The following is an 18,501-nucleotide window of genomic DNA, read 5'->3' as shown; positions in this document are numbered from 1 at the left end:
TCGAGATATTGCTGAAAAATCGATCCTCTTTTTCGTTTATACACATTATATTGACATATGCTCATATGAGTAGTTATTCTTATTTCGCTGTAGTTACACATTTTATTTCTCTTAATTTAATAAAATATGTTAATTGTACGGTAAACTAAAAATAATTATTCATATAAACATATCAATATAATGTGTATAAACGAACAAGAGGATCGATTTTTCAGGAATATCTCGATTAGTATGCATTCTAGAAGAAAAATGTATAGAACCTTTATTATGTAGAATTTAATTCTGCAGATTAAAGGTCATATGCATCTTTTCATAGAATCGAATATTTAATGAGTTATCTGCGAAAAACTGTAAAATTCTTCGAAAATTGTATTTGATCGCATTGAGCCACGTGTTTCCATCATTTATCAGGCCACAGGTTTCAACCATTGTAGTTTCTCATCAAATACTAGTGGTTTTTGGGGATCCGTCAAAAAAATTTTTTTTAACGACCACCCTAATATATATAGTATGGAAGACTAAATATATATAGTTATATATTAGGAAGCATCGAGAGCTTGTTTACAAATCCTATTATCTAAGAATACACCTGCTTGTAATTTGAACTTTGCCTCGGTGCTTTGAATACAAAGTTTAAAGTCCATTGTAGAAACGCGTGTTCGACACTGCTACAGCTTCCACCTTGGTGCACTATTGTCCTTGGCTTTTTTTAGGGTAGTTTCCGCTTTTACGTTCATTTTATCGAACGATAAAAAGCATGGTTTAAAAGAATATCGAAACGGTAAGCGCTCGCGATAAAATGATATGCTTTGAAAGGCTGGATAGGATGAAATCTAGAAAATTGAAAGCTCTCAGTGGGATAGCGTTGCGGATTCTATTTTTGCGCCAACTTGTAGCGAGCTATTCGAAGCGTGAAACCTTCCTAATACGTTTAATTCGTACGTGCGATAACGATTTTTTTTAGGGTCAGGTTATAGTGCTGCCATTCGGGCTCTGGATCGAGCCTTATCAGTTGGCAATTATCAGTAATCGTTAGTCTCGGCTCGTGCGTTTATATGTGTGTGTGTGTGTGTGTGTGTGTGGGATTGTACAGTATGGGTACGTTGAGTGACGGCTCGTTCATAATTGTGGCACGGTGCTTATACTCCACTCGTGTTAATTATCGGCAAGATGGATTGACGGTGTTTGTCAAAAACAGTGGCGCTCGCGTTATTGTTCGCATGACAGAGCCCATTGATCCGGGGAATGACGGGGACCCCGGATCACTGCGGGTCACTCGGCTGCGGCATTGCCGATAACATTGATCAGCCACATCGGTGACGTCACCAGACAAAATGTGTCCGACCAAATCAGCGCAATCATTGTTCCACCTTTGCCAACTTGTCCCGACAACTAACTGGATTGCGGCTTCATTCTCCGAGTTGCACGAGGACGCGCATAGTTTCCTGCTACTATGCTGTTACTATCGCTACTATGCTGTGTATGTAGTATATATATATATATATATATTGGGATACCACCGGTGCAGTGGATAATAAAGAAGCTTTTCGATCTCTCAACGCTGAATTCTGAAAGCAAAAGAGGATGGTTGTTTAAGGCGAGGAGCAACTCTATAATCTTCGGGACTCGAGTGCACGAGGGAGCTAAAAGTGAAATACGATAAAGAAGAGGAGGGGGGGGGGGGAGGATGGGGGGGGTTAGAGGATCGGTGTTGTTAAATCGGTAAAATTTGACGTACTGCAACGTCACGTTGAAGGTATGACGTAATCGTGGTCGTTATTTAGACCCGTTTCGTCGGGGGGGGGGGGGGGGATTTTTTCAGGGTGGGGATGATTTTGAGAAAACCGAGAGGGTGGGGGGTGAAAGGATGGAAGATGGTGGCGAGGGGCAGAAAGTTTTTGCGCGCTGGAAAGGTGGAGACGGAGCGACAGATGGCGCTCAACAAGTCGCAGTGTTGCCCGAGGCTCTCTCTCTCTCTCTCTCTCTCTCTCGAATCCTCTCACCACCTATACGTGTGCCGAGGGACCGAAGTGTGTGCGTGCACTTCGCCACTCCGTACCACCACCGTAACCGTGCCACTTTCAACCCCCTCCGCGAGCGTACGTTCCACGAGCTAGGAACGAAAGTCTACTCTCCTGCTCTCCTACTGGAGGCGACGCCACTCGCTGGCTTTTCTCGTTTTCTCTACGACCCCTTTGTCCTCTCGCTGTATAACGTCTCGCGGTGCTTAACAGCTGGCGTAATTCACCATCTTCATTGCATAACTCGTTGCTTCCCCAATTCCAACTGCGGGAGGAATCGGACCCGTGCCACCCCTTCCCCCACCTTCCACCATACTTTAATTAGCACCTTTTATTTCTTTCTCATTCTCCCCTCCTTTTTCATACCCGAAGAGAACTCCCTTTTCAACACGCGTGCCTAAAAACATTTGAAAATCTCGAGGCTATTAATTTTCCGTTTATAAATAGAAATTTATTCCACTCTCGCGCTACCATATAGCATCGCGCCGCGAATGTTTTTGCGCCTCGATAGGTTTTTTCTATTTTTCAGTTTACCGTACAATGGTCGAGTTAATTAGTTATCGGGCTCATTAAGGTCCGCTTCAGAGCTCCGGAGTGACGCGACGGCCAGCGGGTTTAACTTAATACGTGTAAAAAATTGCCGCGCTTTCTCCATTAAAACGACTCGCTTGTTTCTGGAAATGTCAAGCTGGACCGAAATTAATTAGCACTTTTTCGGCCTAAGCGAATGCGGCATTAAGCTCCTCCCCCTTCTTCCCTCTTCGCGCGCGTCCCTCGGGGCCGCCCGGTGGGTCCAAAACAACCGACACACGTTCCACGATAATTTAATTAACCACTTTCGACTACTCTGTCCTCTTCTCACGCGAATCCTCTGTTTGCCCTTGCAATAAGAATTTATACGGTTTGTACCCTATATATATACACACACTATATTCATGCGCTAATTTCATCGACGCTCCTCTCCCCTCACACTGCCCCTCAATTCCTAAAGGTTTTTGGCGGTTTCGAGGTTAGGCACTGTCGTTCCGTTTTATGGATTCGTGACGTACGTGCGGCTTGGATACCTGTTGGCAGAACCAGCTGAAAAAAAAGGGAGGAGGCATCCGTCACGCGAATTGGCACGAAACGCGCCAACGCAAATTGGAAACGTGAGGTGAAAATGTTTCAGTGCCATTGCCATTTGCTCCAGTCGAAACCTCGTTTGCTCCTTCCCTATATATATATATATATATATGTCCTGTAAACCTCGCCCCCTCCACACAATCGTCACGATCGCGCAAAAAAATGCCCTCCCTCTCGTTCGTTAAGAATATCTATACAATTTGTAGCACGCCGTGAAAAATTCTCCGACAATTACGCGAAAAGCAGATTTGCCGCGGAGGATTTCGAAAGATCGCTTTTAACGCAATTTCATCGTAATAAGTCGAGTTTTGCAATGAAAATTTTGATCCTTAATCTGTTATTAGTCTGGAAATGCGCTTCCCTTACATATATATATAGTCCATACTATGCTTAACGGGTTCGGCGAAAAATATAGAGACGAGAGTGTTGAAGTGTTTCAAAGAGCCGCGCGTAGAATTTGTGTCGAGAGTATACTCAAAGGATTAAAACTCAAAGCGCTGAAACCGGAGTAAAATAAAAGTGGACCGACAATGGTGGAGCGCGAGGAAAATGTTGCTACTCCGCGGGAATTAGCATATATCTGCAGATAATTGTTGCAACATATATATTAATGCTTATTAGTGTCCGCGCCTCTGCACGTGTTTTCTAACTGTCTCTTTGACGACGCGCACCCTGCACGTTTAACCTTCGTGCATTATATATACAAGTGCTCGCTTCTTAATTAAATGCTACATTTTTAGCAAATCTATAATAAACGACTGGCATTCTTTATGCCTCCCACTTTCCTCTTTAATTGAAATATTCCCATTGAATTCCGATGCTTGCGCAAATTAATCGTTCACAGAAAATCCATCAAATTTCATTCCAAACCAACTATTTCGTAACTAGATATTGTTTAGCTCTCTCCGGGCTTTTGCCCAGTTTTCAACGCAGTTTTAACTCGAACGATAGATTTTTCATATTAGAGAAATCTATAACCAAACCAGGATGGGCTTGATCAATCAATGTACGCTCCAATTCTTTTTTTTTGTTCAAACGTTGGCAATTCCGTAAATAAATCGCCCGCGCTTTAAATACCAACATATTATCTACCGACCATTTCACTCGGCGCACTCGTTTCTCTCCTCGCGCGACCCCTTCTGCTTATCAATCATTCGTATCTCGCTATACTCTCGCGCAAAGGACAACTCGATGAATTATATAATAGAATCTCGAATTTTCCACCAACGCAACTTTCCGCCGAAAATTTTAACGCACATAAATTTCTTTTTCTCAATTAAACGTCACAGAGTCATAAGTGTGTAATTTGCTCAACTTTTTTCCAGAATTATTTTCCTCATAAATCGTCTCTTTATGTAACATGTTAAAAAACGTTCGTTGAAACAGATTTTTTGGTCACAGTTGTTATTAAATTAATTAAAGTGGTGGTTTTTATATGTTGCTGCTAGTGCAAAGTACCACCAGCGAAAAATTGAGCGAGGAGGAGAAAGTCTCTGCGCAGAAATCCGAATTGGAGGTGCGAAATGACAAAACGTTTAATTATTACATTCCTAACGGTATATTTGTATGTGACAAGCAGAGTTTGGTACAATGTGCGATTATAAGGTTTATACTCGCGTCAAGTGCACGTTAATAACCAAACTGGGGGGGGGGGGGAATAAAATACGACGCGCGTGGAACGTCGTCGTGTCCATCAGCATCGGGTTTACATTAGCGAATTACGTTTTTTCGCCGGAGCCTTCCTGAAAATTTCTCTAAAATTATACGCAAAGCGCGTATCTCGTGCACGCGTAAAAAATGATCTCCCGTTGAAACTTGGAAGCAAGATAAATTCGTTGGGTATATTTTCTATATATCGAATCGCGCGAGACACGAAACCATATTTTTTTGTAATATAATCTATATATTTAATCCCTCTCCACTTTTCATCCCGCAATGATAAGATTTCCCATTTCCATTTGATCTTTAACCCGTATTACATGGTATTCGATCGAGTTTTGGTCAAAGGCAAATGAGAAAAAGCGCAGTAGCCCGGCAAAGTGGTTTGATTTGAGTTCGTTTCGCGGTTCGTCGTTGCCAGCGGCACACATGCATAACCGCGCTGAACTTGTCAGCTGTCGAGTGTAATTCGAACGAAATTTGCACGTGGTACTTAAAATCGGAATTTTCCTTCCCGGAACGTTCTTCGTACTCCCTACGATTATCCCTGTACGAGTGTCTATAAAATATTCAGATTAAAAATTGGTCAACAATCGCGTAATACGCGTATGAAAATGTTATTACACGCGAGCGCATTTTTTACTCCTACCTGGTGTATAAATAAAATACTAGCTATATCGTCGATACAGGAAAATGCTTTTTTTGACCTTTTATACGGTTTTGCGGAGCGCCACACAGCTGTGCGAGATTCGCAGTCGTGGCTATCAGATGCGCGCAGGAGAGAGACTGCTGCTTTGAATAATACATTGTTCCGTTTGGCTGATTTATTAACGGATAACTACTTTCCGTCGAGTTGTCTGCGTTTGAATTACCGCCAAGTGATTTCAGTAGTATAATATAATTAAGCAACGCCTCGCTCTCCTCGTCGCGCTAAAATTTTAAAAGCAATTACACGCTATTTCTTGAAACTCCCGCTCACGAGTAAGCATTCGACAGTCTCAAGAACACGTATCGCACAAACAGAAATAATTCACAAGTTTACCAACCCAAAAACCCTTCGTGTTTATTACGCGGTATGCAATGTAATCGTTTGTTGCTGTTCTTAAAAAGGGCCATTGCATTATTTATTTTTATCCTTCTTACCTCTAGACTCTCTATCGTGCGGCTATTTATTATTAATTTTCGCGTTTCGTGATTGTTGCAAATTTTCAAATGGAGCCATTTTAGATCCCACAAGCTGTGTTTAGAGACAATTAAAGAATTTCTTTTAAAAAATGTAATGTATTATATGATCAAATTGAGTGTACGTAATTATAATTTTTGTATATTTCTTTCTAGCTGCGAGCAATGTACATACATCCTTCCTCATCTTTAATTGTTTACATTTTTAGAGACTGCAGAGCGTTAGTGAAATTCAGCAACCAAGTGGAGAAGAAGGCAAAAATCTCTCCACTTTCCACGTTTCACCACTTTTACCAACTTTTCCCTCTAGGCAAACGCGAGTAAACAGTTTTTCAAAATCTCTCGAAAAATTCTCGTGGAAATAATCGTCTTTAAAAATTGTCTGGCTACGTATAAAGAAGCGAAAGAGAATTCTTGGAAAAATGATACGAAGACGGTAAAAGTTTCAAGGTTGGACTCTCGCGTTAGGGGTCTGGACGTTATATTATGCATGAATTTTTCTCGTCTCGACGTTTTTCCAGCTGTTCAATTATGCAGTTCCAAACTCCTTGAATCTTCGCTTCGGATCTGATTCCGATACGATGGTCCGACGCGACAGGCTTTCCTATGCACTAATTCGTCAAGCCCCTATGTAATTCCGTCATTCCGCTAGGACGATCGATCAATTATTTACGAATTAACCCTCTGATCTATCTCAGCCCTGGATGGTACCAGCTGTCGTTGTTGGTTAACAACGTGTTTTTCTAATATATATCCACTCAACAAGACCATAACGAATGTCAATTACAAGCTTGCTGTCCGTGTGCTCCCAAGGTCACTGGTTTATCAGCAAAAACCGTAGTTGATAAATGACACGATGAGTTGATGGAAGGCTGGATGGACAAAAATATAATATATCGTCTCGATCAATTAACTCAAGGTCGCTTGAAACCAAGTTCGTGCTTCGCGATGAAAATTTATTGTTATACATATACACGTATAGTCGAGGAGCATTATTTCGAGGACAGAGTTATATCGACACAGATCCAGCGAGATTTAGGACTGTCAAGCATTTTGTAGAGACAACGAGTCAGGCATAAGACGTACGTCGCGGCTGGCATGGTACGTCGGCGGATTAACAAGTTTCTGACGGAGTTCGCAAGTGCGAATTCCCACGTTTCGTCGTTGGTTTTGCGCACATGCGCGCAGCTTGCTCGCGAATTCATTCGACACGACAGTACGTAATGAGCCATCTTCCTGATATACATCCGACTCGCTTTAGCCTCCTGTCGAGTTGTGCGGGTGAGACTGACACGAGAACATAGCGTTGCAACACTCCGAATTATGCTGTATGTATATATATATATAGATAAATAGATCCCCCAAATAACGCGTCCTTTATTAACGATTCGGGGTCAATGACCTTCCGGATAAGAAAGGGCTATATATAAGGGACAGGAATAATTTGTCATGCGAAGAGAATTAATTTCTCCACAACGAGGATAAAAACTGTGATCGACCTAGCTGTACAATAGCGAAGTCTCTCTTTTTATTCTGTAAACAGCATTAAACGTGCGCGAACCAACTCGGGTCGCACGCGTGCGATTCGCACGATAATTTCATTGCGTGCCTCCGGGTCGTAGAGTGCCACGCTCCACCCCCTTTTTCCTCTATCTCAATCTGCTGGTTCATGGGACAAATAACAGGGTACTACCGTCCTGTCATCCAAAAGAAAGCCACGTGCATTAATAATTGACGAATTGACTCATTCTATATATATATGTGTGTGTATACGTGTGGTTCTTTTAAATTTGTGATAAGTAAATATATATATGCGTTATATAACAGGGTTATTATATTCCTTGCGCAAGCTTTGCCTTATTTTTATCATATAGCATATCTCCCCCTCCCCCCCCCCCCCCCGTTCCCTTCGTACTTCGCTATATATATCGTTGTTAATTTACCACCAGTTCACTTGACCATCGCAGGATTGCACTTTGAGTGGAGTACGAATATACTGGAACAAATAAAACATTTGTGCATCAAAAGGTTAGACTCGTTACTCCCTTTGATATAAATATGTATCTTAAGTAAATTTCTTTTTCTACGTCGAGAGATAGTCCTATATATATATATAGCACGGAACCTTGTATTCCTCCAAGGTATAAATTACGAGCGCCTCCGTTCCTTTGCCACCGTGCCGTGCTTACCTTCCAATTTTTTGTCTTCGAACGGGAAGAGAGAGGCAGGATAATTTTCAGCTCTCAAAAGGAACACTCTCCCGCTGCTACTTTGTAATCAAATATTCCTAATGACTGCTATAAGCAGCATTATGCATTCCAACAAAACTTAAGAGACTAATTAAAAAAAAAGAAAAAGAAAAGAAAAACACGTTTAACAGAGAAACGCGCAAATGGCATTAATTATTCAATTGAAAGCAGCATTCCAGACTCGATTTTCCGACATCATTCCTGAAGTGAGCGAGCTCCTTGAAATTCTTTCAGTTAGCCTTCTCCATCCGCGAAATCTTATATCTAAATCCTTTATGGACGTAAAGGGTGTTCGCGCGAAACGCATTCGAGGCCAGCGCGCGTCATCCAGGAAGGAAAATGTCTTTGTTTGCACTTTTCACAGGGGTTCCAGCGTAACATTGAGTAGACTTACAGCGTCGATGAAAGGTTTTTTAGTATTCCGGTGGCGATGTCAGGGTAAAATAAATAGAATCGTCGTGAGAAGTTGGGCGAGGCTTTAATGAACCGGTCGGTCACCGAAGCGCGAATTGACGAGAAATATGAGGGTGTGGTAGAGGGGAGGAGCGACAGGGGTGTATAGTGTAGTGGATGAAGCGTCGCGAGACCTAATATGGCCAAACAATTCAGCACACGAAAAGGGTGTCGTGCGATTATATATACGAGTCTCGCGGGAAGTCTCGACCTTCTTGATGGGGGGGGGGGAGATCCGGTTGGGGGGAGGGGACCAACAAGCAGGCGAGTCTGCCTCTTCCTACGCTCCACGCGTGCTGACCTACGCCTCGAATACCCAGAACACGTAGGAGGACCCCTACCCCTTTTCCTATCCCTCGCACACTCCCAACCTTGCTACGTGCCACGCAATGTCCACAACGCTCGAATTTCTTTATTGCTCGGGGATTCGAACTTTATGACTTTAATCAGCCGCTAAGTAAACCCAGCAAATTTGCTAATTATTTCCCCACTGGATTTTCCTGAAAAGCAGTCCGGAAGCACTTCTCCATTATACGTTTCTTGCAGCCAACTTGGCTCGCGCAGCACACTTTCATTCTCACCGCACTTGTCTCGCATTTTTTCACGGGGGGATCTCTTTTCGCGATAAACCACAAACATCCATTCGGCTGCTTTAATCCCGCCCATCTCTGCAACGATAACAAACGTGCGAAATGGCTAATGACCAACGTTTTGCTATCCGCGTTATCAATTCAGTAGGCAAACAATACTGTACCAAACTAATGGTCAATCACTTTAACCGATATCGCGTTCCATCGAGGCTAATTAACAAATTAATCAATTAAAGTGCCGAATAATCCAATTACGACGTTCCCCTGCATTATAGATAAAATTCTTCGCAATGAGAAAAAAAGTTTGCAATATATATATATATAATGTGATAAAGTTTAAAGGATGTATAGGGGGTTGAAAAAATTCTTCGAGACAGAGCAGACTGGATCCTCGGACGCGCATATATATATATAGTATATATAATACCTTCACGAAGGATTGGAGAAAAATGGAATTCTATTAAAAATGCAAATCTTTGGTTTGATCGGGAGTGACGATCGTATTGCGTCTTGAGTGGAAAAAAAGGATCTGGGAGGAGAGCGGTGGAGGATGGAAGAGTGAGAGAGAGAGAGAGGGGGGGGGGTGGGGAGATGTAGAGAGGATCGTGGAGTGTAAAACGGTATTGCGAGGGAGAGGGAGAGAGAGAGAGAGAGAGAGAGAGAGAGAGAAGAGAGAAAGACGAGAGAAGCGCAAGCGCCCAGCCGATCGATGGCCTCCCGCGTATAAAGGCCTCGTCCACGGGGGGCGAGCGACAGTCGGCGTTCCGCATCCGGAACATGCGCCGCGCACCGGGTTCCGCGTGTTTTTTTCAATCTGTTCCCGACCCCGTCGTACCGAGGGAGGACAGGACACCCCGGGCGAGAAGGGCAATCGCGAGGTTTGGGAAGGGTTGGCTCGCAGGAGCGTGCTGCTAGCTCGTCCTTGAGGATCTCGAGTGAGGGGGAGAGGGAGAGGGTTGGGAGTCGGGGGGCCGAGGAACTCTGGTCGATCCGGAAAGGTCCTTGCCTCCTGGAAGAGAGAGCGTCCTCGTCTCCTGCGGTCCGAGTGTCAGTGATCCGTGCAATATCCGTGAGCATATATATATATATATATATATATATTTAGCTATATATATAGAAGAAAAGTTGATCGAGGAGAGTAGAGGCGAAAGCCGGCAAGCTGTTGGTGGATTTATCCGGACTGTCGCACCACCTGCGGGTGGGGTGCGACCAGGTGTCCGTGGTAGGATCGAGCAATCATCATCATCATCATCATCGGGATAGCAATAACAAGTGGCTCGCGCAATTGGAGAGGAGGCGAGCCTTTGGGAGAGGAAGCGCAGCCTCGGGGAAGGCCTCCCTCATCCGGAAGGTCTCCTGGTCCGTTGCGAGGTGCTGGAGACTGCTGTCGAAGGCCCTCGGAGAAGCCAACTGGTACTCGCTTCCGGGACTCCCGCAGGGTTTCCTGGGAATTGGCTCGAAGGAAAATTGCAGGCCTGTGCGCTTGGTGACCGATCGGCTTCCGGGCTCGATTCCAGCCTCGAGACGTGCAGGGCCGGCCGGCAGGGCTTGCGGGAGGGGGGCAAGGCCCGTGCAACAAGTTAAGAGGCCGTCGCCACCAGCACCGGTCGCCGACACCGCACCAGCAAAATGTGACATGGATATCCTAGCCCTAGTCTGCGCCCTCGTCGCCACTATCCTCTACTGCAACACTCTGCAAGCGGGCTTCGTCTACGATGATAGGTGAGTGTTTTCATCCCGTGTGTACCACTCGAGCTTATTTATTTTACAACTATTCGCCTGTTGGTTCTTCGTCGTATATATATGTATATAGAGTTTGACAGAAAAAAATATGCACCATTTTGGTATAGTCTCTCGAATATTTCTTACAACCCCCCATGACCATTTGGAAGAGAGTCGTAGGAAATTTGGACGCTTTTACCGTTTTACTCTCTCTCTCTCTCTCTCTCTCTCTCTCTCTAATCTCAAGAATCGTCGAGCGCGTTTGTTTATGCAAGCCGAGGTAGAGTTTTCGCGAGTTTTCATTGATTCCAGCTGTTGGGTAGCGGAATGATTGTAAAAGTTTCGCTCCTGTAGAAATAAAACCAATCGCTAATGGCGAGCCCAGCGTGGTACTATTGTCGGTGTAGCTGCGATTCATTGGCTAATGCGATTTGCAGTGCGATTTAATTTAATCCGGCCAGAAAGCAGCTTGATTTGTCAAGCATTACGAATAATATTAATACCGGGAATTGTCGAACGTCGATTTTAATCGACGCCCTTGTTATTTTTCGTTCCAATATTCTGCTGCAAAGGCATCGTCATCCTCGTTTCAATGGACCATTGTAAAACACAGCGCCCCTTTAAATGTTCATTAAAAATGCCATTTAAGCCCTACAAAACAAACACGACGCATCAAAGTTAATTACAGAACATTTCACGCGGACTGACCTTTCGTAAACAATGAGTGAAAAATTTCTGTGGCCATAACTGTTATGATTTCGTTTTCATTATTATCTCCTCTGGCTTTATCCCTTCTCGTTATATACGGTATATGTATAAGTATCTGTTATACTATACACAAGAGAACGTCGAATCTTCGTTAATCGAAAAAACGAACCATAATAGAAAATGAATTAAGATTAGTGGTTATATGGGGAAGAAGGAAGAGAGAGAGAGAGAGAGAGAGAGAGAGAGGGTTGGGGATAAGAAGGAGGTAAGATAAAAGATTGGGTTTACAATTTGAGTGAATTTTTGTAGAGGGAGAAAAAAGTAAAGCAGCTTAACGTCGGCCACAGGAGGTCCTGGAAGATCCTCGTTCCTGAGAAGCGACGTGACGGAAGTAGGTCGCGAGGGAACCATCTTTGCTCCGCATTCATTTTACCGTATCTTCCACAGGGAGTTGGCACCCCGTTTACCCATAATCCCAATTCGCTCCTCCGATAACCCTCCTTGATCCGAATCCTCTAATTGACCGTCCCACGACCCTCCGACGAAACATCTTTTCGATCGTCCACATTTCTCTTGTTTATAATAATAAATAAAGAAATATATAATTGCAAGAATCCTACGCGCCTATCGCCGAATAAACATCTCTCGAATTCCGTGCGCATTCGTAGAAAAATTCGATAAGCGTGCGTTACCGCAAGGTGTGTGTGCGCGCGCGATGGAAACGGTTAGGAAAAGCGAGGGAAAGAATGGCGCGAGGCTGCAGGATATCGGGGAGAGATTTTTCGCGTATTCCGATCGAGCTTATCGGTCGTTTTAATTACTGGATTAATTTTTCAGCGCGAATCTTGGCGTAATAAAAGGCGGGGGCGAGCGAGCATTAAGCCGAGATAATTTTTCATCCGTATCCGGTCCATTAGCGGGCGCCTCGCTCGATGCGGGGCCAAGGCTGCTGGACCATAATCAAGTCGAGTCCAGTTATTAACGGGAGTCTCCAAAGCGCCGGCCTTTTTCTACCCGCGCCCCCGCACCCCCGCACCGCCGCTCGCTTCTGTCCCATTTCACAGATACCATTTTGCCCGGCCGGCAAAAACCTGCCCAAGGATGATTTGTCCCAAGCTACGCCGGAAGCAAACAACGCTAATAAACGCGTAACCTGGCTATTACCGCCACTTTATCACCATTGTAAATCATAATCGACTCCTATTTCCCTTTGCCAAAATTACGACTTTATTAATTTATCGCCAATTATCAGCTAGGGCTCCCCGTTGAATAAAACGGGACTGCGGGAATCAAACTGTTCCGCGCGCGCGAGCAATCGAGAGCGCATTCCACGTTTTAGTTGCGGTATTTGCTAAGCGGGAGGTTGAAGGAGTGGGGGTTATTGGAGGGGGAGACCCACGTGGTAGTAGTTCTCCCCCCTGTTTATTTGGATTTTTCTCACGAGTTTAACGGAGATGAGCGAGCGTTGATAGCGTGTAAACGGTGGCGAGCGTGTTAAACAAGAACTGAACATTTGCGGGAATCTGCTAAACAGCGCGGTTGTTGGTAATGCTGAGATTTTTCACGGCTCGGTTCACCCAGCCTGGCCGCAATTCGTTGAATTCCCTCCCTGCTGGTTAACAAACTCGGCCGACGACCGCTCGTCGACCAAACGTCAACAGATTTGCGTTCAACTCGTATTTAATAATCGCGCGTCCAGCGAGAGTTAATAATCTCTCCGATATAGTGCCGTTTTCTCGTCCGAAACACTCGACATTCCCGAAACTTTACCGAAACATTCCCAGATTATACTCTCCCTCTCTCTCTATATATATATAGTACAGAGAGAGAGAGAGAGAGAGAGAGAGAGAGAGAGAGGACAAGTCGAGAGAGCCGAGAGAGCTCTCCCACTTTAAATCTTGCTCGTCGAATAACGATGCTCGGCGCATTCTCCTATCCAACGTTAAGTAAACTTTCTTTCGAAAAATCTCTCAGCCTCGACAAATTTCAGTAATTTCCCAAGCAACAGGTAGGTATTGCTATGCTGCTTCCGCTGGAAAAATCATTCCGGGAAATAAACTTTTTGATTCTCCGCAATAAAATAGAGAGCCGCTGCTCGAGCCGGTGAGAAAACGGTGTTTTCTTTAATCGCGAATACGTGTAAATAAGATATTAAAATGAACCCCCCGCGTGGTTATAATTCTCGCGAGAGAGATTTTATTGGACAGCCTTGGAGTGATTGATGGGAAAAAATTGGAGATTAAGCATCTTGATGAGGAATTTGTGTAAAACGCGAGCGCGATGGATAAAGAAATTGTTAATACATCTTTCGGGTAGTTTGAAGGGTTCCTTTGTGTATTAAGCGAGGCTAATGGATAGGAGGCTAGTAGGAAGCGGTTTATTGGAGTGGCGCACGATCTTTGCGTGAGTTCACTCGACCTAATCTTGTAAACAAGCGGCCACAAAATGTGACTGTGCATTGGAGAAGGAGGGCGCGTTTAACTCTCTCTCTCTCTCCCTTTCCATTCCACTTTTCTCTCTCCCCTCTGCTTCTGTTTCCTGGCCGATAGGAGGCAAAGTTAAGCGCAGCTCGACGTAGTGTAGTGTGTACACACACACACACATATATATATTTAGCAGTGGAGAGCCAAATAAGAAAGGGACCAGTTACCGACGGGCTAAGGGACTACCTTGAATAATATAATATCGCAGGTACCATTCAGCGAAACCGCACTTTCCGCGGCATTAAATGTAAAGCGAGTAGCATTATTATTTCACACGGAGCACGAACTCTCCTCCTCCTACTCCTCCTCCCCCCCCCCCCTTTACCCTCGCCACTATATACCGACTCTCTATGGTGTCCTGGCGTGCCCGTGTGCATAATTAACGCTGCATCTCTCTTATACACACGCTTGATGCTCGCATGCATAAATAAAGCCGAGGCTGCACGCACGTGCAACGCCCCACACCGTGCACTTATACCATCGTAACTTTTCGCGCTATAATCGCAATGTCACGTGAATCCTCGCTCCCTCCACTTCATTATGCACCGCTATATTTCGTCGCTCCACTCTTCCGAATACACCACTCGGGCTGAATCACGACTCGAACCCGTCCGAAAGATTGCCCCTCCCAATCCCTCATCCCCTCCACAATTTTGATATCCTCGAGTCTCCAATTTTTCCTCCGTAAATCAACGCACGCGTTGCTTCGGGAAGCAGCGAGGTTGGCGGCAAGCGGTTCGCCGGAAGTCCATTAATTCGTATCAAGCAATAATAGGTTTGCGGAGAGACTTCCTGGTCTTGGGTGAAAAAAAAAATGGTGTCAGGAAAAGTTACGGTTTGCGGTGTGTTTGCTCACGAGATTAGGTTGGGTGTAGAGATAGGAGGGTCGCAACTGAAATAAACTGATCACAACTCAGCGGGGTCTCGTTGCTCGTTTTGGCTTTCGGTGCTTTTGTCTACTTTCTTCGTGTGGAGGGGTTCCCCGAAAAAAAAAAAAAAAAAAAGAACGGCCTGAATAAATATGTCCCATGCGTGTGGGCCGACGGTATTACGCCACGCCACTACCTCCGTTAGCCCGGCTCTGAAATACAGCCGCTTTATTATCCAACGAGACTCGCTGGCAATAAGGTGGTACGTATAGTAAACTCTCGGTGACCTACAGCGAGGATAAACTACGGGTAATCTTTGCTTCTCCCCCTGTTTATTAGCTTGTTTGTGCTTCAGGTGTGAGCGAGTGTCCCGACAAATCACTCGAATCCGTTGGTTCCTAAACAAAAAACAAAAAAATAAACAACACGGTTGAATCGACGAGTCAACGAGCTTTTGTCCTCGCTATCGAAATCGATGTTTACCAGTGGAATCAGTCTGCTCGTGCGTTGTTCCGAGCGATGAACCGTGAAAAATCATTTGCGGAGGGGTGGAGGGGGGTGGGGGATGATGAGGATTGGTGGAATAACGTTCGCAGCAGCTAGGGTACTGTGCGAACCAAACACGTAGCGTCCTGGCTCGTTATTTAACGCCAACTGCTATGTTGGGAAAACGTTGGTTGTGTAGGATCTTGTTTCTTGAACAAGAGTGTGCACCGTGCGCGAAAATTCGCGTTCGGCTACGAATCGTTTTAGGTTGTCAGCTGCGACTGACAATGTTTCCCCGCGGGGACACCTACCACGGATTGTACATTGTAAATCTACGTTTCTCTTTGGCCGGTCCAATTGCAACAATGGCATACCCTAATGACCCCTTGCCATTTTCCGTAATTTATCGATTTCATTAAGCACGCTGCATTCCAGCCGTGACTATATGTTGGAAACTCTTCTGGGAGAACCCCGATATGTTCCCGTGCTGTTTATTTATCGCTCGCTTCTATATTTTGTCCACGGCCCCGCGCTCGACGCTTGATAAAATCGGACATTCGCCATTTATTAATCCACGCGAATCTATTTTCTCTGCGGCAACTTTGACCGTCGAGCTTGTTGATTTTTCGGCGCTGAAATAATTAATCTCGAGTTAATTTGCGGTATTCGACGGCGAGGCAGCTTCCGGTTATCAAAACTTTCCAATATTTTCCTCGTTATAGCTGGAAGAATGGGTAAAATACACAGCGTTACATCGCGGAGGGGCCCGTATCGAACCAGTTCGAATTCTCAAGAAAATATCGTGAGCTGCGGAATATGGCGAAAGGTCAGGTGCGCTGCAGCGAATCTTCGTGGCCGCCGGGAAAATATAATTACTGCGGCAGGGGGAGGAAAGAAGTGACTGGGGTATATAAGAAAGGAAGGCAGGCGTCCGAGAGTGCTGCGGCGGACTTCCGGTTTTACCGGGCGCTCTCGCAATTTCACCGCCGGTCTTATCGTTCCTTTTATTCATTTTTGTAGCGCTGCAAAGGACGAAGTTGGGGGATCGATGTTCTTTATCGCCTCGAAAAGCCTGTGTGTGTGTGTGTGTGTGTGTGGTTGAAAGGACCAGAAGGCCTTTATAGACACTCTTGATGGGTGAAGGAGGAGGAGGAGGAGGAGGAGGAGGGTAGGTGGGTGGATGATTTATCGCTAGACTACGGGACCTCTTAAACGGCAAAAAATATGTACACAGCATGATTGATACGAAGCAGGAGACATAATCGGTTCAGGTGCTCAGCAATAATAGTCTTGTCATTAATCGTCTTGCATCAATGTGCATAACAAGCTTGGAAGATCCCTCGCGTTCCGCATTATAGTACAATACCCCACAGAATATTCTCCGTTCTTGCAAATTGTAATCCATTACTGAAAATCTTGCAATTATTGAAAATCGATAAGATTCTTTAATAGATCCACTATAATAAAATAGCCTAGCTATATAGCAATCCAAGAATAAAAATGAGTCGCGCGAGACGTAACGAGGCAACATAGCTGTGTATTTTTTCAGATTTACGTCAGGAAAATTGAGGGAGTGGGAATGGTGCATGGGTAGGGGGTTTTCCATGGGGAAGGGTGTATAATCTCGGTGGTGCAGCGAACGATTCAAAAGGTGCGGGAAGAGTGGAGGAGAGGAGGGTTGGAAGGATGATTTAAAGTCGTGCGTGTAATTTGGTCGGCGCGATAAGTTAATTCAGCGACGAACTGCGCGAAATGAGGGTTTAGCAGGGTTTTAGGGTTAATCTCTACTCAACCAAACGAGCTCTGTCCCCTTCAAGTCCCGTGTAGGCTGCCGGAACTATCCGGAATTTATATTCCTCGGGTGTAGTAGGCTTTCTCTCTCCATCTCTCTCTCTCTCTCTCTCTCTCTCTCTCTCTCTCTCTCTCTATCGCTCGCCAATTGTATCGTGGGAAATAAGTTTAGAGAAATGGGTAGCAACTATTAATGTGTCTCTCCGACAACCTTTCGGACTTCCGGTTCGCCAATAGCCTCCGATGTAACCAAAGCGAAAAGCTGCCCTGTATATATATATATATATATATATATATGTATATCACTTCCCCACCTATACTGTGAAATAATTTTAAAAGCTCCAGCAGCCAACCCCCCTTTCAACCCTTTCAAACACTATCGAGCTTTCTCCAGGACTGACAAAACAAGCCTTTCATCCTCTATCCTAATTTTCCCTTCATTGGCCAAACTGCCATTCCAAATCATTTTACTCTCGAACGTGCAAAATAAGCATAGAAACTTGTATCGCACCTCCCATACATTTGCAAGTTGAAATTGCTATTATTGATACCTGGTGATCAATTGTAACGTGAAATAAATAGTAGTATTATCCGATTGTTTATTTGTACATGTTGTAAAATTTAATGGAGTATTACCGATCCTTCCTAACGTTTCTAATTTTAATTAAACATTCATCCATTATTTCCAATGGTGTCACGCATTTCCACTATTGACGAGAGCTTATCGCAGAATTTGAGATCGATGAGTATGAAAATTTAAATGGGGCCCACAATGTGATTTGCGCAATGACAAATCCATTTTAATTTCCACGCGGAAATTCTTCGTCCTTGCTCTATTCGCTTTAATTATTACATATGACTGTCCATATAATACATTCGTAATAGTGGCCAACGAAATAAATTTAAATCGGGTAAACCGTCGAACGAGTGATTTAATCGGAAACGCTCGGATTAGCGAGTAACATTTTTGATCGTTAAGCCCTGACGATATAAGCGACGCCATTTTCCGCAGTTGCAAATATTCTCTAACCAATCGAAACCTTTCCAATCTAATTTATAAAGGGCTAAGAGAGCTGAAATAATTTTAACCTTCAGTTCTATATAGAATACTGATTTATAGCTAATTGGCCCATCACATGTTTATAGGATTTAAAGTTTGCAATTTT

The 18,501-nt window shown here is 44.4% G+C and overlaps 1 protein-coding gene across 2 annotated transcripts in view; it reads left to right on the top strand.

The window, feature by feature from the left end:
* The first annotated feature begins 10,420 nt into the window (after positions 1–10,420).
* The window catches only part of LOC136783236 (protein O-mannosyl-transferase Tmtc2-like), a 148,237-nt gene continuing 140,156 nt past the window's right edge, over positions 10,421–18,501 (top strand). The window contains exon 1 of one of the 2 annotated variants that reach the window (XM_066743203.1): positions 10,421–10,998. In XM_066743203.1, coding sequence (XP_066599300.1) covers positions 10,913–10,998 — 86 coding nt within the window. In that variant the 5' untranslated portion in view covers positions 10,421–10,912. The remainder of the gene's footprint in view (positions 10,999–18,501) is intronic. The other variant, XM_066743202.1, reaches the window with a different exon arrangement.

This window comes from Prorops nasuta, unplaced genomic scaffold (assembly GCF_024137725.1).
Source record: "Prorops nasuta isolate Cenicafe-Biocafe unplaced genomic scaffold, Cenicafe_Pnas_1.2 PNAS00033, whole genome shotgun sequence".
NCBI classification, from domain to species: Eukaryota; Metazoa; Arthropoda; class Insecta; order Hymenoptera; family Bethylidae; genus Prorops; species Prorops nasuta.
The sequence above is the reverse complement of the archived record's forward strand: the minus strand, read 5'-3'. Positions and strand labels throughout refer to the sequence as shown.